A 21701-nucleotide genomic window follows, 5' to 3' on the forward strand; every position below is an offset into this window, starting at 1 on the left:
AAATAATAATTGTAAATAGGTCAATCCAAATGATTTCTCTGTATAAATGAATTATGTAATTAAAAAGAATCACACACATAATCACCATTAAAGGTTTCTTGCCTGCTGTATTTTGGGGGTTATTGCTAGCATGTGTTGGGATGGCTAAGAAGGCAATGGTAAGCCTCATAGCAGTCTCCAAAATCATAAATACTTAAACTTTTAAAACCTGATGAATAAGAAAAAGCCCTAGTTAGGTCAACTTTTATGAACCTCAAACCATTTGAAACACAATATAATAAGAAATAGCAATTGGATTGAAGACAGTTGAACTTTGGCTATGCCAGTAAAACTAATAGCAAAATATCTGGATTCATTCGATTAATTTCAGATTCTAATTTAGGTATCTCAGGTTTCCAACTTTGGAAATGCAACATTTCCACATTCCTGGCCAACTTAACGTGCCCTCCTCTAGTGATAGATCTCCAGGGTTCCCTCCAGGATACAAGCCACTTACTGTGGGAGGGGTCTTTCCCTACCCCAAATGTGGGTTCCAAATACACTGAAGTCAGCTCCACCCCAGGGTTGGCTCCTCCTGGAACCAGGCATGCTTGCCACAAGAGGATTCTCTGCCAAGGTACCACCACTTAGGGATCCCCTCTGATGTAATACTTCACCCTGAGGTCACATTGGCAATACTGGCTTGCTACCCTGCTCCATAATTCCAGCTTCCTCAGTGGCTGTACCCTCTAAGGTTCACGCCACGTTCAACCTTCCAGCCGCAGGTGCCACCTCCTTCTGGAAACTGCCTCCTCCAGCTCCTATACTCTGCTTCTCCCACCTCATCTCCCTGACATCTTTTTGACCTTTCTCTCTTTTCAGATTAATACATGTTGGAAAGCCACAGTACTCAGTCCCCACCTCTGCTCCTGAAAAATCTGGTCATTCCCATGATTTTTAACTTCACCAACACCCACCAACACTTAAACCTTCATGACCACTTATGACCCTCCCCAAGCTCTAGACACATTGCCCACCAGCCTATCTGACCGACTTGGAAGTCAAAGGTATTTTACATGACCCCAGATCTGCTATTCGACCCTCTCCTCTCCTGGTCTTTCCGCATCTTAGTAGAGGCCAGAACTCAAATCTGTCCTTGATTCCTCTTAACCACTCACTGCATGACCACTCTCCTCCTCTACTAGCCTTTCCAACTCACACATTAAATGCATCCTTCACATGGCATCCAGAATGGCCTTCTAAAGCAAAAATGAGATCATGATAAAATATCAAAACAAGACATTTTAAGTCTTGGAATATTCAGGAAAGTATGAAAAAGAAATACCTTGAGAATGAGAATCCTCTCAAAACATGGACTGGGAGAAAATATTTATTTATAAAAGACACATCTGATAAAGGATGTGGTCAAAATAAAAATCTCAGTAAGAAAACAAACTGGTTTAAAAAAAAAAAAAAAAAAACGGCCTCACCAAGGATATGAAAAGATGTTCCACATCATGTCATTAGGGGCTTGCAAATCAAAACAATGAGGTACCATTATACACATATTGGAATGACCAAAATCAGGAATACCACAGCGCACCAAATGCTGGTGAAGGTGGTGGAGCAGCAGGAACTCTCAGTGCTGGTGGCAATGTGAAATGGTGCTGCCATTTTGGAAGACAGTGTGACAATTTACCAAACTACAAACAAAACCTACCACACCATCCAGCAATCATGCTCTTTGGTATTTACCCAAACATAAGTGAAAACATCCACACAAAAATTTTTACAAAGATGTTTACAGCAGCTTTATTCATAACATTCAAGTTTTGAAAACAAGAATGACGTCCTTCAGTGGGTGAATGGATGAACTGGAACACCCAGGAAATTTTTCAGTGCTAAAAAGAAAAGTGCTACTCAGCCCCCAAAGAGAAGGATCTTAAATGCTTATTACTAAGTTAAAGAAGTCAATCTGAAAAGGCTACTTATTGTTGATTCCAAGTACAGGACATTCTGGAAAAATCATAACTATGGAGACAGTAAGAAGATCCATGTTGGCGGCAAGGGAAGGGTGAGTGGGCAGAGTACAGATTTTAGGGTGGTGACACTATGTAAGGGGCTGTCCTGGTGCACACGTGTCTGCCTTTGTCCAAACCCAAAGATTGCCCAACACTAAGTGAACCCTAACGTAAGCCATGGTCTGTGGGTGATGGTGTGTCAGTAGGTTCATGACTGTGACAAACGTACCTGGTAAGGGGTGTTGGTGGGGGGTAGGTATTTGGGAACAGGGATTATGGGAGTGCTACTTTCTGCCCCACTTAGCTATGAGCCTAAAATTGAATGTAAATGCTTGACAAAGTGGCCAGGAATGTCCTCTCTCTGAGTCACAGTCCTCTGAGACGTTCTCATCCGAGCCAGGTCATGGGCGCAGTGCCCAGAGCAGCCCACACCCCCAGCTCCCCAAGGTCAGAGCTGAAGCAAGAGAGTGGGCCCACATGCCCCTTCACAACAGGGGCAAATCAAATGGGCCAAGAGTGGAGGGTGACAGTTCTGTGTCAGCACTGGCCAACAGGAGCTCCTCACTTCTTTTTGTCCTACCACTGTTGGCTTGGGACCAACCGGGGTCACCTAAACTAGGCAGAGAAGCCCCCCTATGTATGTCTCCCTCTTCTGCCTCCTGAGGCAGAGGGAAGAGGCCCCCACTCCAAATCAGAGGCAGACCTCTCCTCTCCACCATGATGTTACCTTGCCCCACCCGGCAGGGCTGACACTCAAGATCTTGGGAACCAGCTGCCCCTCGGTTGCGCAGGGCTGCCCCCCCCCCCCCCGTCCTGATTTCCACAGTTTAAGTCCAACTGACAGTTGATCTCTGAAGAAGGTGGCGGCAGGTCTCTTCCTCTCCTGGAAAGGGCTGCAGGGCTGGAAAAGGCTGTTATCTGAAATCACTTACCTTTGCCAACTCTCAAGTATATACCTTGTCTGTCTTCTCCCTGGCAGACTCCTCTCCAGCCCCCAACACACCCCTGCCTTCTGGGCCTATAATCTCCATCTTGGGTGATCTCCAGGTGTGTACTCAGCCCTCAGCACCCCACCCAACTGTTCAGAGAAAACACATGTAGATTCTGTGATGATGGGGGAGTGCAGAAAATGGGAGGGAGAGCAGAGCAGGGGAGGGGAGGGTTTTAGGGTGGGCAGGGGAGGGTGGTGGAGGGCAGAAAAAACAGCAGGGCAGGGGAGTCACAAGCAGGGGAGAGGAAGATAGGGACAAGAGGTATAAGCCTGAGGGGTGTGGGAGAGGGAGCGGGAGCAGGGTGGTCCTCTCTGGTGGGCTCTGCAGATGGAGAAACACAAGTGCAGAGGGAACAGTAGCCCCTCGCTTCCCACCACTCTCCCCTGATTGGATGCTCCTGGGCGGGCCTCACTGTAGGGACAGGAGGGAGGGCCTGACTCCATGCCTCTGACCCAGAGAATGTGCAATCCAAAGCCAACAGCAGGGAAGCAGACACTGGCCAACCCCCACAAACCGCACATGCAGGTAGATGACCAGCCTAGTAATTTTCCGTGGCATCAGAGGTCCATAGCACATTTTACAGGTGACTGAGCTGAAAGCTCAGCACAGCCTTCAATTTCCTCCGGCTGGCAGGGTGTGAGCCCCACCTGCTCTAGGCCACTGGTCCCAGTGGAGTCTGAACTTTTCCAAAATAAGGGAAAATGACACAGAGTTATAAATGCACAAACACGCCCTATCTGAAGGCACAGGGGTCCATGAAATGATGTTTGCCTATAGGGCGGGATCGTGAAACTGTCTTTCCCACACATGGAAACTATTTCTGAACGTCTCTACTGCCCCCACTTACACTCAGGTCCTCCAGGGGAACTCTCCCAAGAACATTCCGGTGAGCTTCTTGGGTGCAGGTACAGAAAAGCAAGTGTGGTGGATGGTATATCTGCCTGTTCAAAACACCTAAGCGCCACACTACACACAAAAGTGCACTTTCACGGGTTCTGAAATCAGAATCTGCTGGCGAATGGACAACCTGGCTCGAGAAGCACCAGGACCCAGGGGCCTTGTTGCTGCTCTTTCACTTGAGCAACTGGGCCCCACCCACACCTGGACCACTATTCCTTCCCCACCTCTGCTTGGGGACACCCCTTACGGGTGCACTCGTCCTTCAGATCCAAGCAGCCAACCCCAGCCCCGTGGACACCTTCCCCCAGATGGATCCCCACCACCCCACCAAGGACAGGCACTTACCACTTCCGGCTTGAGAACCACTTTTTCTCCAGTCTGCAAGTTTGTTGGTCTTTCCGGCTCAGTATGGCCAGTTCTCCTGATAGAGATATGCTAAAATATGGTGGTGGGATAAACAGAAAGGCGAAATTACTTGAGGCTGTATTAGCAGAAGTCAGTGGCACAGGAAACAAGTCAACCAAAGACTCACCGATTTCCAGACCTTCGAGAGCTCTGTGGAGACCCTCTCCAGGAGTTTCCACCTTTCTCTACAACCTTCTACAACACACAGAGACACTCTGTGTGACCAAGAGCCCAACGTGGATGTGAGTGTCTGATCTCCGAGACCCTTCAACTTGCTCCACCTCAGGCAACTTACCCCGGAGGGAGTCGGGCGCCCTGTTGTGGGGCACTCAAGTCACCCCATGGCCGCATCCACAGAGGAAGGTCTAGCCATGGTCAGGTTCGACTTGCTAACCATGCAAGGCCTGGGCACAGACCCTCCCGTCCAAAGGCCAGCTTGGAGAGAAGACAGCCTTCTGATGTGTTGACTAAGCCCCATGCTAAGCCAGAACCACAGGGTGGATTTCACAAAGAAATTGTGAAGTAAAACACACCTAGCATTGTTTGAAGCCACCAGGTTTTTGTATAGTTTGTTATGTAGCAATCAATAGTGGACACAAGTCCCACGCTCAGCTGGTCTGTGTGACTGTGAGCAGAATTCCTGAGAACCAGGCAGCAGGGACCTAGAAGAGGCCTGAGAAATTTGGTCTAAACCAGAGGCAACAAATAAGGTTTTTCAGGAAGAGAAACCAAGGCTCATCTCCTGGAGCCCCAAAGGGGGAGTAGGTCACACAAATACTGGCCAGGCAGGGCTGTGGAGCGAGCTTGCAGCTAGCCGCCCTCTGCCCCTGAATCTACTCCCAGTGGACACAGGGAGCAAGGCCACTTGAATGTCCTCATCTTGCGCAACCTCCCAGAGGATGACTTGCCTGTCGCCTTGCAGCGGAGAGTGGCCGCTGGGGTCAGCTCCTCGCTTAGCTCTCTCTGGCTCTTGCCGAAAGCCACACACAGCCCAGCAGATGAACAGAGCACTTCCCACTGCTGCCTGTCTTTGTCCCTGTGTCTCTTCTTCCTTCTCCTACCCATCTTTCTCTCACACCTGGAACATTCCTCATCATCTTAATCCTGGATGCATAACAACAATACAAGATTTGCTGGACGCTTTGGACACAGTGATTCCATAACACAACAATGCGAACTACTACTTATTGGGCATCCACCCTCTGCATACCACCAAACCCTTCCCTTCGATTGGCAAGATACAGGCGAAAAACTAAACAGGGGCTTCTAACCCACAGTCTGTCCCCTTTTCTTCCCACTCCAGCTCTGTCCTGCGCTGAGAAGGACCTCACACCTGACCTCTAACATCCCCACGACACACCCATTGCACCACACACCGGCACCAAAGGACCATCATCCCTGGACCAAGGGTGGTGCCAGTGTCAGCACCCCCAACCCAAGTCAGAAGCAAACCCATGCCTGGAGGGAGTTGGAGTCACTGGGAGGGAATTCTAAGGACTCCTGCACCACCTCCCCTGGCCCCCTAGGGCATGGAGAGGGCCCCACAGGCCTCCAAACTAAGAAGCCGAGAGCAGAGTCCTGATGTCCTAGACTTCAGGCCGTGCCTTGCAACGTGACTTGCTGTTTTATTGAATCCTCCTGACTGATAAAATATTAAATTTTGCTTGTTTGCTCAGCAGCAGAGCCAAGACCTCCACTCAGCTGCATCTGACTATGCAGGAGGCCTCAGGGGCCTTGCGCTCTATCTGGCTGCACAGGCCTGACCCCGCATCCCAGAGCTTGACTGACCATTGAGAGGCCGCCAGGCCTGCCAACTGGGTGGGAGGTGGTGAGAAGCTGAGGGACAAAGCTCTAACCTGGTAGAGCCTGAGGATGTTAGTGCTACTCCCAGACCAGGATAGGGCCAGAGAAGTCAGGATAAAGGGTCCAGGCAGGCCTGGGCCCAGGCAGAGAAAACCGGAAGCAGAGACAGAGCTGGGAGTAGTCCTACCAGCCTCAGTATGGAGGTACCCAGCCTTGCCATGCCTCCACCCAGTAGATTTGTCTCGATGGGGGGCTCTGTCTTCGCCGAGGCCTTCTGTGGACTTAGTCCTGGGCCCAGATGACCAGTCTGGCTGTGTATGGGCTGGTGTTAGGAGCAGGCTCCCAGGATGTGAGAGAGGACATCATCTCAGGCTGCGCTGCGTCCTGGCCAGAGACAGTAGTGTCTGTAGTGACCAAGCCTGAGAAACCCATCACACAATGAGAGCCTCCACTGCCAAGGGCATCCTCTCCTTTATTCAAACTTGGGAGCCAGTGTCCTCTTGGAAGGTCGCTGTGGAGGAAGCCGCAAAGGGCTGCACAGTCCCGCCCTGGAGAGTCTCACAGTTGTTTGATTGGAATGAGAGCAATGGGGGATGGGGAGGGGTGGGCAGGGGCTCTGAGAGGGGCCTTCCATCATGGTGCACTGCTTTCAGTGTAAATAATTCTGTGCAGGCCCCAAATACCCATTATTCTCATTTATTAACATTCTTTACATAAATGTAAGTAAGTTTAGGACTGGCCACAGAGGTATTGTCACTGACTTTTGGCAATGGGTTTGGAATGGACAGACCTACACTCATTGGCTGGGCGTTCTTTGGGAACACGGTGGGTTTGCAAAGACATGTCAAAGAGACTGATAGTTGCCCTCAGCACCCACGCACCTCCCCCAGGGGCTGGGAGGGGTCACTCATGCTGTACATATCAAAGCCACAGATGCGGATAGCAGTAAGGGGCTTCAAACATGAGCCCCCACTGGAAGTCAGGATCCCGATGCTCTGTCAGTGTGGCCACCCTGTCTGTGCTGGGGCCTTGGTCACAGGCAGCTGGCACCTTCGGGGGAGAAGCTGGGACTGACTTTCCCATTGAACAATCTTCCTGGGAAATCCTGGGCAGCCGGCTATTTAAGTTCCTGTTACAAACATGAACTCAAAGAACAAATTCTTACAGATCATCTTTCTGTGGCCCTCGGCATAAGATCTTATGTTTAGGATGTATTTTGCTGCCAAATGTCTGAAGAGCCTTGAGATGGAGAGCTATAACCAAATGGAAAGCATTTACCTAAGTTTAATTTAAGGAAAGTTCCTTAGCTAAAATAGTGTGAATAAAAAGACCACTGGGGGCCCTCCCTGGTGGTGCAGTGCAACACAGCATAAGAAGCTAAAGCCGCTTCCACACAAGTTCCATCCCAGGCCCCAGAGGTGACCGTATGGCATGGCAGACCTCTCCTGACTGGCCCACTGTTCCCTCAGCAGTGTAGTTTGTCAGTCGGCCTGTTCTGCTCCCCTCTCTGTGGTGAATCCTCTCATAGCCCCTGTACCTCTGGCCTGTACCCCAGCTCCATATGCATAAATAAATCAATCTTTAAAAAAAAAAAAAAGACCATTGAACTGGGAAATACTATAGTCAAGAAGCCGTTTTCCCATACACTAACTACCTCAATACCTCAGGCTCGCTTCAGGGTGGCTGACTCACCTCACACAGCCTCCTCCCCACCTCCCTGGCTCCAGAATACAGAGACTCTGTCTTTAGCGATCTGATTCACTCAGTAAGTGCAGGCCACAGAAGTCTGTGTCCAGGCCCAGGTACCCTCATCTGATGACCCTGTGTCTCAGGAAATAGCCATCCCTCCCTCCAGGGCCCATCCTTCAGAGCCTTCCTGTAATTCATACTTCACTGAAGAGGGCCATTCACTGTCCAGGCTCAATGGCATCAGCTCTGTGATCTTCCCCAGGTTTTATCTGGTGCTTCCCAGGATACCCCTAAACTCAGCTACACTCCCTCCTCTCTGCCTCAGGCCTAGGCAGGACTCTTACTACTCATTCCTTGGAGACGTCCCTTCTCCTGCCCAGTCTGCAGAGAGATGGCTTCCCCAAAGACAGTGCTGTTGATCTGACTCTGACAACACACTTTTGTGAAAGTTCAGGAGGATGATAAGATGCAGAGTAGGCGGCCCCACAGAGAAACCCTCGGAAAACACCCTGTCTGCCTCTCCATGCTACACTTGTGTCTAGACATGTAGAGACACTGGAAACTTCCAGAAGCTTTCCACGTTCACTCAAATCTCTGGCTTCCATGCCTCTGCAGGTTTACCACACCATCTGATGTTGTCCTCTCTTCCTGTTGAGATTATTTCCTGGAGTTTTCTAAATCTCTCTGACATTGTTGAACTAGACCTTCAACTTTCCCAAAACTGAAGGACAAGCATTCTCCTTTGTTTATTTCAGGTCAAATAGGGTCAATCCCTTTAAAGGTCGCATGCTTCTTTCTCTGCCTCCCTTTAGGGGCATGAAAATCTATAGGTCATGAGGTAAAGTAGCCCTGGGTGCTTTTCTTGATGAATAAATACAGAAGTTCTGAGGTCTCAAGGGATTTTTGAAAATCTTTGGTGAAATGAATCAGAAAGTTTGGAAGCTGTATACTTAAAAGTCCTTGCTGTGATTACAGCCTGAGTCCTAAGCTCCTCCCCATACTTCAAAAAAAGCAAAAGGTCCTGGTGCTGGACTTTCCTGAGGTGAGGAGGGGCAGGAGGCAGAGAGGAACCTACCTTCTCCAGCCAGGTATCTCCCTAAAAGGCATCTTCGCAGGTGACATTTCCTTCCTGTTTCCTATGTCCCCCACTGTCCAGTCCACTCATACCTTGTCCCCGTCAGTGTTCTCTCTCTGCTCGCTGGTTAGTCCATCCCTCTTGGGGCTTCAGTCCCACCCAGGAGTCTGGGTGACGTGCATGCTCAAAGGTGCCATTGTTTGAGCACCACCAAAACAAATGTACATTATTACACTATTCTCTACTTGACATTTTTTAATATACACATTCTGCGTGTGATCAATGTCTTTTAAATGAACCTTTATGTCAAATCTGTAAGTGGAAAACCAGCTTCCCTTGCTGTAAATAGAAGGAAATGACAACAATAAGTATACTGAAAACAAAATAACATTAATAAGTGCTGCTGAAATATTCCTGCCTACGAAAGGGTATTCTGCTCTCTTGTTTATTATGTCTGCCAATTAAATGCTAAAATCATCTCAGCTATGTTCACACAAACCTTGGCCAACAATGGAATCCAAGACTTCTGGGGTCCCTTTTGGAGCCACCAGGTTAATTATTTCTCCCCATTTCTCCCCACCTTCCCACAGACTTCTTATAGCTCCCTGTAATAGTTACAACCTATATATAAAAATACAATACTCTGGTCCAAACATGCATGGCTTAAAAAGATTTTTTTTTCCAGAGCCGGAGGGCAGAACAGCAACCAGCATTGTTTTGGGAGAGATAAGGACTCTGTTTCCACCTCCCTCCCCGCTGGTCCTAACAGATACCCCGGTGGTTCCTGACAGGAAATCCCCGCCGGCCTCATGGAAAACCAGAGATAGAAGCTGAGCGGGCCCCATGCACTGTTCAGGGTCCACCCACTTTTGCAGAAGTACAAAGAAATATGTCCTCTCAGTCCCCGGGCCCAGAGTTCACAGGCCCTGGCCAGCACCCGCGGGATAGCTGAGCCTGCGGGGAAGACATATGACACCGCTGTGGTCTGCTGCATGTTTTACCAGGCCCAGAGTACGTGCGACACTAGCAACGTGTGGAAGTCTGCAGGGAACACAGGTTGCTACCTCTGTTTTGTAACTGTGAAAACCAAGACCAAGAGGTTCTGCCCTAGAACTAACTCAAGGTCAGAACCCAGTGTATCTTTGCTCCTAAACCACTGTTCAGCCACCCACAGCTGGCATGGATGAGGCCTTGCCGAATTTCAACTTCCTCCCAGAACTCCTAAAGGTAAGCCCTCCTAGACCACTGTGAAGCTGACCTAAACAGATGCATCAGGAAGAGGAGGGGGCTGCTTTACTACTCCATGCCCCACCCCAGCCCCCCCCAAACCCCCCCTGGGCTTCCTGCCTACCCTGCCTTCTCTGCCACCCAGGACCATGAGTCTAGTCTTTGTTTCTGCCACAGCCCAGAGCCGTGGAGTCCCAGTTACAGCCTGGGGTTCACAGGAACACCAGCCTGAGCCTTGCCTACGGCCAACACATTGCCCACACAGCCCTGCCTGGGGTGTATGGAGCGCTGACTTGAGGGACAGGTAGGGATTGGAAGCCCAAAGGACCCTGTACTGACTGCATCAGGCTCTCTGAGATGACTCCTTCGTGAACCTTCTCAGAGGTCAAGTGGACCCAGGCTGTGTGCGCACACACACGCAGCCACAGGTTCACCCTGACCATCTTAAAGGTGTGACATGAGCGGGGCTCAGGACAGAGCCATGGGGTTGCAGAGGTCCTGCCTCTTCCGTGCAGGGCCATGCTCCTCGCTGTTGTTGCACGCCTCCATCTTCACTCTGTGCTGGCCTCACGGTGGAAGGGTCTCTGCGAACCTCTTCCCACAACTCCCAAATCTTTTCCTATCAAGGGTCCCTTTATTCAGAATAGTTTCTTAGTTTCTCCAACTATCTGATCAGGAACATGAGCAGGGCAGGGAGAGACCCCAAGTCTGCACTGAAGACTCCACAGGGACCTGTGATCCCGGTTCTCAACTCTCACTTTGGATCATTGTCTGGCATCACCCCAACTCGCACACCCCCCGACTTATGTTGTTCCCTCTGTCTGCTGTAACAAGTCGCCACCCACTTAGCAACTTGGAAAACATATTTCTGGAGGCCAGAAGTTTCAAATTAATATGTTGGCTGGGTTGATTTCTATGAGGGGACCCTCAAGAGAGGGCTTCCTTGCCCCATCCACTCTGGTTCCTGAGAGCAGTCAGCAACCCTCACGTGCCTTTCTCATAGCAACATCACCCCAATCTGCCTCCAGAACACATCACCTGCCCACTCTGTCTCAGAGTCCAGATATCGGCACATCAGTATGAAGGGACCCAAACATGCCATCCACAACACACTGTTCCCAATAAAACAAGGATCGTAACCCATCTTTAGGGAAGTGATTCCTAAGTTGCTGAAGCTTGGTAAAGGAAGGAACCCAGAATGATGGAAATCAGGAGTGTCCCCTCCATCCACCATCTCCAGCAACACCCTACGGGCTCCCAGTGCCCTGTAACCTGAGCACATGTCCTGCTCCCACCCCCAGCCCTAACTCCAGCCCTGGGGTCACATGAAACAGCTCTATCTCTTCTCCAAGGCAGCTTTTCGAGTACTGGGAGACCCTGTTCCAGACTTCCCTGCAGACACACCTGGGGTCTCCCCACCACTCTGTTCTGAACAGATGCCAAGATGTCTTTACCCCTTCCTGCAAGTAATGAGGTGCCTGGAGATGGGAGCAACGCCATCTCCACCTTGTTCTTCTTCCCTACCAAATTGAATCCTCCAGGCTAAGGTCAGAGTGATGAACAGGACAGGCAGAGTCTTGAGTTCTAGGACAAAAGCAGTGGTGGAGAGGGTGTGTGTGTGGAGTGAAACTGATAAGGAAAATGTCAGAATAGGAGGCAATCCCTAATCCACCCCCCAACCACAGAGAGTTGAAGCAGATCCCAGGAAACCTACGGTGGTTAAGTAGCCTCACCAAGGGGCTGACATTTGCAAGGACTAAAGGACACAGCCAAGCCAAGTTCCAAAAGCTTCAGCAAATGCCCTCCTTTACACCTTCTCTCCTATAGCCTCTACACTGTCTCATTCTCCTGCCACACCCTGGCTCCTTTCTCTGCAAATCAGGGCATCTGGCAAGCAAGGCTAGAATAGAAGGGTATGGCCTGGCCAGCTCAGCCAGCAAGGGGCCCGCCCCAGGTATTCACAATAGGCAGGAAGCTCATCTTCAAAGATAAAATTTCAGATCAAATTCAATACCATCCAGAAAAAAGGATTAAGTAGCAGGCAGCCCATCCCACTGGCCTCTTTTATTAGGGGCCCGTCTCAAAAGCAGAGTCTGCTTGCAAGAAGAAACAACCACCATTCAAGTGACAGGCGGAGAGGATATCTAAAGAAGGGGTGCTCTGCAGCCCAAAGCCCCCAGTAAACCCCCAAACTGTGTCCTGGGTCTTCATACCCAATACTCAAAGAGTCAAAATCACATAGAAGATTTAGGCTCCAGCAGTTTCCCACCTCCTGCCAGGATCTGTTCCAGATCCAGCGTAGGTGACAGCTCTCGGTGGGTGCGTCCTCTCCGCACCACCGCTTTCTGTGCCTGTCTGTCCCCAGGAGAGTTCAGTCTTCATTGCTTGTGTGGAGCTCGGTGTCTGGCAAATGCTCATGCTCCCCACACCTTTGTTAAAGGAAGAAAAGGAAGGAGGAAGAACAAGGTTAGAAGGAGAGGACAGAGAGGAAAGAATGGATCTCTTGCCACTGGTGATGGATTATGCTAAGTGAATAAATCAGAAGAGATAGACTAATGCTGTATGTTTCTATTCATAAGTGAATTATTTAAAAAAAAAAACAAAACAGGGCCCTCCCTGGTGGCGCAGCAGGTTAAAGCACAGCACTAAGAAGCTAAAACCACTTTCGCATGAGTTCAATTCCCGCCTGCCCCGGAGGTGACCACATGGCGCGGCAGACCTCTCCTGACCCGCCCGCTGCTCCCCTCAGCAGTGTACTTCGTCGATCTGCCTGTTCTGCTCCCCACTCTGTCTCAGGTGAATCCTCTCATCGCCCCCTCATCTCTGGCCTGTACCACAGTCTGTATGCATAAATAAATAAATCTTAAAAAAAAAACAAACAGGCAGATGATAAACAAAAAGGTACTCATGGATTCCAACCACAGAAAGATGGCCGCCAGAAGGGGAGGGGACAAGCACTGGGTGGATGGGATGGTAGTGAGCAGGAGTGGGGGGGGGGGGAGATGGGGGGTGGTAAACTCAGATGTAGGTGTGAAACTGTATCCCTGAAACTTACATGGTGCTGAGAACCAATGAATGCCACATGGACCAAAAAAGGAAAAGGAATGGATGATTTCCTCACCCTTCTCAACAAGTGCTGGCTCTGAGGTGTCTGAGAAGTTTCTAGTTGTGTGTTTGGGATGGTTTCTTGTGTGTCTGCTTCATGCATATGCCTGACGTGGCCCAGAAAATCCCCTTGCTGTACCTGAAGCTGTTAGAGTTGGGGTAGGGGTGGGGGCTGTCTGTCTCCTCTGTGCAGATCAGACTGGGACCCTTTCCTGAGAGTAGGTGTAGAGACAGGGCAGGAACCACCCCCACCCTCACCCCGCCCCAGACCTGTGGGAGGGAGACTGATGTCACTCCTTCCAGGAGCTTTGTCCTTTGGACTCATAGTTCGCGGCTCTTCCCTCTATTTCTATAGATGAGCTCTGCTCCTATCAGAAGCCAACCCCTTGGACTTCCTGTTCCTCAAAGGATCTGGGAACTGAAATTGTGTTTTCACCATTTAACATGCCAAGAGGCCAGTTGTGGCCAGTGATAGGTGATAGCTGGTCCTTAGACCCAGCAGTGGGACCCCTTAGACAAAGAACAGGGCCGTAGTCTGAGGGCAATTCCCACACTGTCCCCTCCTCCCCTGCAGACGTCTCCTACCAAGTCAGATTCTGAGCCCTGAGCTCACGGGACTCGTTGCCATCCACCTACCACAGCTGTCTGTCTCCCCTGGCCTTGCCCTGCCTCTGTTCCTCCTCCGTCCCCAAATTAGCCACCTCCAGAGCCACCTTCCAGTCCCAGTTCATCTTGCTTAACAGGGCCAAAATAATGCTCTAAAACCACAGATTTGACCATATACCTCCTCTGACTTAAAGCTATCAGTGAGACTCCATGTGGACTTCTGGAAGTGGGGGTAGGGACACGAATATGCACTAATAATGCATATTATTCTATTACTTACGTAAAACTTTCTCTGTATCACTTACTTCAGCCTCACAACGGCCTTGTTTTCTCTCATCTTATAGGTGAGGAATTCTATGTACAACTAACCAGCAAGGCCGTCCCATCTGGAACTGGCTCAGTCAAGATTCGCAAAGATTTTCCAATATGACAGTCGTGGCCATCCAAAATGGGACTCCAGCAGCTTCCTTATTTCCCAGACAGTGTGGATACCCCCCAAAGGTTTTGTCTTTTCCCACTGCCATGCAGCTATTCTCATGGTTCTTCTGTCAAGAGCATCCTCTAAACTGTTGAAGGTTTCATCGGCCTCCAACACAAGGTCTAACGTCATCTCCTCAAGGTTTCTGCCCTTGACTATGTGCTCATGACCAGATTCCATCGATGAGACACCTGCCACTCACTGACTTTGCATATAACCATTTATACATATGTCTCATCTCCCTTAGAGGGCAGAGACTAGGAATACTTCGCTGTGTTCTCATAGACTCATAACAAGGTGAGTCCTCAAGAACACCATGCATGTTCTTGGAATGAAATGATGAAGAGAGGAATGGATATGTGGATGGGTGGATGGAGGGATGAAGGGACAGGTGGATGGATGGATGGATGAGTGGATGGGTGGATGAATGTATGGATGTTACTATCACCATCGTTAGACTCTCCAATGTGAGGTCATAACTACAAGGCTCTAAATTCAGGAAAATACATTTCTTTGAGAGCACTGACATCCCCTTCCTTAAGATTTGACTTCCATCTGATCAACTAGGGAGAAAGGTGGGAGCTCCAGAATTGGCAAAATTCCTGGCACCCAGTGTCTCTAGGTGGCAAGTGGGTACTGCAGCTGATGGGTCACCACGCACAGCACCATCTGTTCCCAAACAGTGATTCAGCTGTCATTGTGCAACAGCAGCCTCCTACCCACAGAGCTCTGTAAATCTGAGCACTTACTCTCCTGGACTGGTCTCATGCTGTGCCAATCTGCCCAGTGGGGCAAAGGAGGGACTGGGTGTGGAAGCACCTGATAGAGTCATGGTTTCCAGGGATGTTACAACAGTGTTTCTTAGTATTGGCTTCTCAAACTTGGTTGCATAAGTACCTGGGAGTGTAACACAAATGGACAAGTCTGTTCCCCTGCCCCCAAGAACATCAGGGGCTCATGTGTGGTCTTTTCCAAAAGGTCTCCAGGTGCTTGACTTGTACAGTGAAGACTGGGGATCACTAGTTGTAGCACTGGTGGGTGGGCGCAAGTTGGAAAGGCAGAGAGAAAATTAAAAGCTTATGCCAATGCCCTGGGGTGAGGGCCAATGGCACAAAGAAAGAGACAAGAGCACCCCGAGATGGTAAACAACTGCAGATAAGCAAGAAGTAGCTTGCAGAGTGAGGTGTTTGGGTCCTTTCCCAGATTATAATAAAGGAAGAAAGGAGGAGCCGCTGAGTTCAGCTGTGCCTGGGTGGTTATAGTTAAAGGCAGCTCTGACTTCACTTACAGGAGGCTAGAAAAAGCCACCCTGCCCCCTCTAGAGGGGGGACACACCCTCCGAAGGGTGGTGGGGTGGGAATGTTTAATTATTTCAAACTCAAAACCTGGGCTTGTTTACAGCAAAAAGGGAGCAGGATGATTTATCTAGACCATTCCTCTGGAATACGCACTCCTTGTGGCTGTTGAGAATGTGCTCATTGTGACCTCACAGTGGTCTTTTCCACTGTTTCTCTAGAGAACCCCACCCACTGTGGGAGGGGATGTGTAGTGTAAAGAGAAGCATTGACCTGAAAGCTTATAAATGGCTCCAAGTGATCTGAGTCTAAGTGTCTGTCAGCTCTGCGGGTTAGGTGTACCACAACCACCTCCATATTTCCACACCTCACTCGAATAAGAGGAACGAACTTGTGATGGTTGAATGTGTATGTCAACCTGGATGGGCGAAGGGATGCCCAGAGAGCTGGGAAACACCATTTCTAGGTGTCTATCAGGGTCTTTGGGGGAAAGAAGAGCATTTGAATTGGTTGACTAAGTAACATGCATTTTCCTCCTTCCCCCAGTCTGTTGAACACCAAAAAGGGGGAAGGAGAAGTCTCTCCTTGCTAAAAATGGAACACCCAGACTCTCCCTGGTGGCACAATGGGTAAGGACATAGCACTGCAAGCTGACTGCAGCTGCTGCAATGCAAGTTTGATCCCCAGCCACGAAGGTGACCCACACTAAATTTACCAAAAAAAAGGGACACCTACCTTCATCAGCTCTCAGACATGGGCGCTACTGACTCTCAGATTTCCAGACTCGAGGGGAGCATACACCCCGGCTCCCTGGCCATTGCACATGCACTGGGATCCCCACCTGTGCGCCTGGGTCTCCAATCATGGGATTTGGGGGCCTTCATAGCCATGAAAAGCAGTTCCCAGAATAAATATTCTCTTATATATTTTTTTTATATCCTCTGTTTCTCTAGAGAACCCCACCCAAAACAGAGTTGCTGTTTTGGATTTTACGATCATACAGTTTGTTTTCATGACTCGTAGGCTAGTACATAAAAATCACCCTCTCTTCAGTCACTCAGGCCTCCCCTTATCTTGAATAAGACATTGTGAGATTCCTCTTAATGCTCTGGTACCATGGAAGCCATATCCCGGAGGTAGGAGGTAGAAATAATGCTTCAAGAGGGAGGGAGACGCCCGGGTCCCCACTGTCTCAGTGCAGAGGGTTTGTACTAAGTCAACCACACCTTGGGATTCTCTGCAAGCTATATGCAAAGAGTTAATAATCTACTATAAATATTGACGGATTTTATTTTATTAGTTGAGATTTTGAGGAACAAAGTTAAGTTTGTTCACAGAAAATTCCAATAAGTGGTGAACTTTGTACAGAGGGAAAAGTTTGTGTTGTTACTATGTACCAGGCCCACTTCTGGAAAGCTCCCTGGAGGAGTAGGCATTCAATAAAGACCTTGAAAAAAGGGTGGGTTTATCAGGCCTGTCAGGAACGGATATAAATTAGGATTTAAAAGATCTAAGGGCAGGGCCCTTCCTGGTGGCACAATGGGTTAAAGCGCAGCACGGCAAGATAGCCAGCCACGGCCAGCCGCCTTAGTGGGGGTTCTATCTCCAGCCCCAGAGACCTCTCCTGAACCTGGGCTGCTCCCTCAGGGGTGTATTCCCTCAGTCTGCCTGTTCTGCTCCCCACTCTGTCTGTGGAGAATCATCTCACTACCCCTGCACCTCTGGCTTGCACCCCAGTTCTGTATACATAAATAAATAAATCTTTTTTAAAAATCGAAGGGCAGTCCAATAAAGATGATGTATTATTTTATATGTGGAATTTGAAACATCTGTTTTGAACAGAAGTAGAATAATTAATCTAAAATCAATATACTAATTAACATCTTTAAGGATTCAGGGGACATTTTGCTTTATTTTTGATTTGTTCCCCTCTCCCCAAAAAGTTGTTGTATTCCAACCAGCTCTAGCAGGTTTATCAACTCAGTTATTATGTTCAGTTAAATATCATTTTTGTATGTGACTCTTATTTCAGATACCTTGCATCCACCAAATATGCAAAATATACACAAATATCGATTTGACTGGGCCAGTTAATAGATTTGTAAATTAAGAGAAGTTTTAAAGGGACTGACAATACTGAAAATCTAATAGAAACATTCCACCTGCCCTATCTACAATGCCTAAAATCTGTGGCATTAGAGACAACTCCATCTCGAAATGAATTAGTTCAGTTCTTGTTCCCAAAAATCATAGACCCAAAGTACAAAAAAAAAAAAAGAGAACTTTTGGTTTTGTCAGGTGGTTATGGCACAATATTTAGGTGAACTGACTGCAACTGAAACAATTTATTAGGCCAAAAGTAAAGCTGAACTAAGTTAAAATTTTAATTAGAAAAAGACAAAAACTGTAGAGAAATATTCAAATACTAACCACACAGCATATTCCTATAAATCTCTATAATCCTTATAGTAAGAATCCATTTTTGCAAATTGAGAAATACCAGCATGTTGACCATTTGCAGAACTGGTCTTGGCAAACTGACTTTCAGCAAAGTGGTTTTCAGAGAACAGAGGTTCCTGAGGAAGTAACCTCAGGGGAAAATAAAGAAGTGACCTCAGGCCTCCTTGGTTCCCAAAGCCTCCTGCATGTTCTAGGTCTGGCGAGGGCTGCCATGAGCTCACAGGGCGAGGTGGGGTGGGAGGAGTGGGCAGCCAAGCTCTCTCCAAGGTCTAGCGGTAGAACTGTTTCTAGCTGTGTCCCTCAGTCATTAACCCCTCCACCCCTCAGCACTAACCACACCACTCCACTCTGCGGACCCACTCGTCCCAGGCAGGATGGTGAGGCAGGTACAGGAGACAAGACTCAGCTGGAGGGAGCCTTCTGAGCACTGCATTCCATTCCAGGCCCTTCCCTCCTCCTGGCCTGAGGTGAGACACTTCAGCAACCAGATCCCTGGGGAGGTCGTAGGTAAGTGTCTACCACTTTTCTGGCCCCTCACTGATAGGCCTCAGAGGACCCATCTCCATGCCCAGTCAAGTCTCCTACCTCCCTGGGCTATCTGGCAGCTTCATTTTTTTCCTCTTCACTAGAGTAGCTTAAAAATGGAAGAGATCTGTGCAGGGACACACCTCCTCCCATGGCTTATCTGTGGGATGTGGCCACTGGGCCTCCTTGATGGCAGTGGACTCCAGAGATGGGCAGGGTGGACTGATGAGGGCAGAATCCCAGAAGACAGGTCCAGAAGAGTTTCGGACTCACCAGCACCCACACCCCCCACCCCTGTCCCAGTCAGGGCACTGTCACACTTTTGGAAATGCCCACTGCTGGGGCCCAGCTCCTTTTCTGTGGCAGGGACGCACTGAGCCAAGAGTCAGAGGTGACCCTGAATGCTCACGTGCACACTCGGATGGCCCAGGCTACTTCCTGGGCTGTCCCAGGAGGGACTTCATGATGCCTTCCAGAGGAACTATGCAAGGTGCCGGGTCCAGAGCCATGGCTAGGCTCTGGGGACCCCTGTGGGCTGACTGCAAGGACAGGGCTAGAAGGGACATAGAATGACAGGTGACCCCCTCAAATGCCAAATGGGAGGAAGCTTTAAAAAAGAGCACTTCACTTATGCAGAAGCCCCACCTCCATGGTCTGGCCCTGCCTCCACTGGCTGGGGACAGACTGGCTTTCACTCACCCCGCACGTGCAGAAACATGGGACTGGCAGCAAAGGGCGGGAACTGGTGTTTTGCAACAACCTCAGGTGAGCCAGCTCTGCCTCTCCGCCCTGAGCTGAGAACCAGTGACTTGGCACAGATAGGGCAGATAGTCAATCATCACTGACAGTGTGAGCTAAAGTTTCAATGAGCCAAAGAAAACTCATTTCATGAAGGAAAAAGCAGAAGCTCCATTTCCATAAGTGACACTCGAAGTGACACTGCTCATTGACGAAAACGCTGGGGAAAAAAATAAGTTTTCTGAGTCAAGGCCAGGGAATCTTCCTGCCTCCCCTGCTACGCTGATTTCAATCTGAAACCACAGACCGATAAGTTTTCTTCTTCCTTGTAAGTATCACTGGACTCTAACCACCCTAGGCCTCACGTGGAAGATGAGCTCAGATTAAACCGTCTCCGAGAAGCAGGACAAAGGCAGCCTGGGGAGCTCAGTCATGACAAGCAGCCTAGAACAGGTCTAGTGTTTTAGCTCCACAGGAATACAGAAACCCCAAGTTCACAGCTGCTCTGCATGACATCAGGAGCAGGTAGCAGCCCCTGGCATGTCCATCCTTCTCCCTCTCTCCTCCTAGCTCCTCCATGAAGACACTGCAGATTGGGGATAAGCTACAAAGCCCCCAGTTCACAGACAGGACAGGAAGAAGATGCAGTGAGAAGGACCAGGTAGCTGTGGGGGGCCCTGGCTGAGACTAAAGGGGTAGAAATCTCTCCACTTGGAGGGAAAGTAGAAGAAATCTCTCCGGGTGGAAAGAAACACTTAAGCTGAACCCTCCCTCCAGTGTCCCCGCCCACCTCCCACCCCTTCTGGACCAGCCTTTATCCTGGTGAAATAAATTTGGTGCTCCAGTGCCACCACCTTGTCATTTCTTAATCTGTAAGATGCTAGATCTCAAATGCAGGACACACACACACATTTTCTTTGACCTCAAAGGCAGTTGATTATATGCAGCAGACGTAAACATTGTTAACTGTGGCGTAAGCAGCGTCCCGGTCCTGGGGTCCAGGGTCAGACTGCTGGTCTTGAATTAGATGCTCAGGCAGATATCTTCCACCCAGTCCTCAGACCCACACCTTTCGTCTTCCCTGGGCTTCTCACATCAATCCTCCCACCAGGGCCAGTACAAGGGTGGGATGTAAAAGATTCCCAGATACCTCAACTGGACCCTCAACTCTCCCCTTTTCAATCAAACACTCAGGCACCAACAAATACCCTTAGAGTTCACATTCCTTTATTGTGGCCACCACATAGCTTTGGGGTTCCTCACAACAATCTGTGAGGCACCTTCCATTTCATTTTACTTTGGGGTAAGAGGCAGGGCAAGCTGGGGTCTTGCCAGTTGGAGGGCCTTCACATGGCCCCCAACAGTGCAGACCCCAGGCCCCAGAGAACAAAGGTTTTCCCAGGGGGAGTTAATTTCCCACCCACAACCCAGCAGGGGCCACCACAGCAGCAAGGGCCCAATAGACACAAAGATCAGAGTCCGCAGATGAGGCCCAGGCCGGGTCTCACTTCTGGGAGAGGATTTGCACGAACTCCTCATAGTTCACCTGCCCATCCTTGTCCACATCAGCCTGTTGGATCATCAAATCCAGCTCTTCCTGGGAGATCTGCTGCCCCATCTTGACCATGGCCTGCTTGAGCTCATCCACGCTGATGTGGCCATCACCGTTCAGGTCAAAGGCTTGGAAGACCTCCCGCAGCTCCAGCTCACTGCCACCAGGCTTCATCCTCCTGGCCATCTCTGCCAGAAACTCTTGGAAGCTGATGGTGCCATCGCCATCCGTGTCTACCTGGGCAATGATGGCCTTTAGCTCTTCCTCTGACAGCTTCTTGCCCAGCATCTGCATCACGGCACCCAGCTCCTGGACATTGATTTTGCCATCTCCGTCCTTGTCAAACCGGGTGAAGGCCTCCTTGAACTCAGCCACCTGCTCGCTGGGCAGTTGATCAGCCATGTCACTGATACTCTCTCAGAGCTTCCAACCTCACTGCCAACAGCTCAAGGGCTCAGGTCAGAGCTGGAACCAGGAGCAGGACGTCTGGCTGTGTCTGTCTGAGGGTTGAGCTTCAACTGCAGACTTGCAATGGGATGGGAACCCCCCTTTTCTATTGTCAGAGCAAAGGGAGGAGAAAGGCTCCCCACCCTTCCCATGTCCTCAGGCTTAATCCTCCTCCCAGGGAGGGACAGACCAGCTGTAGACCAGAAAGGCAGGAACGAGAGGCAGGGCACGCCCACGAGAATCTGAGGGAGCCAGCAAGGGAGGCTGTCCCCAATGGCAACCATGCTGCTTCAGACGCTTCTTGTCCTATTGACTCTCACGCAGCCCTCTGGCCAAGTTGAGGGCTTCCAAATGTTGCTTCACGTTACAGAGCTTGAGGCGGGCAGGGGAAGAGAGCTGCCTTG

General features: G+C 49.7%; 1 protein-coding gene across 1 annotated transcript; it reads right to left on the bottom strand.

Moving 5' to 3' along the window:
* Positions 1-20503: 20503 nt before the first annotated feature.
* Positions 20504-21357, bottom strand: CALML5 (calmodulin-like 5). The gene has a single exon (XM_012731277.1). It carries the CDS (start codon positions 21250-21252, stop codon positions 20803-20805), a length of 450 nt encoding a protein of 149 aa, XP_012586731.1. The 5' UTR covers positions 21253-21357; the 3' UTR covers positions 20504-20802.
* Between the last annotated feature and the right edge of the window lie 344 nt (positions 21358-21701).

Source organism: Condylura cristata, unplaced genomic scaffold, assembly GCF_000260355.1.
Source record: "Condylura cristata isolate star-nosed mole 26May11 unplaced genomic scaffold, ConCri1.0 scaffold00030, whole genome shotgun sequence".
Taxonomy (NCBI): Eukaryota; Metazoa; Chordata; class Mammalia; order Eulipotyphla; family Talpidae; genus Condylura; species Condylura cristata.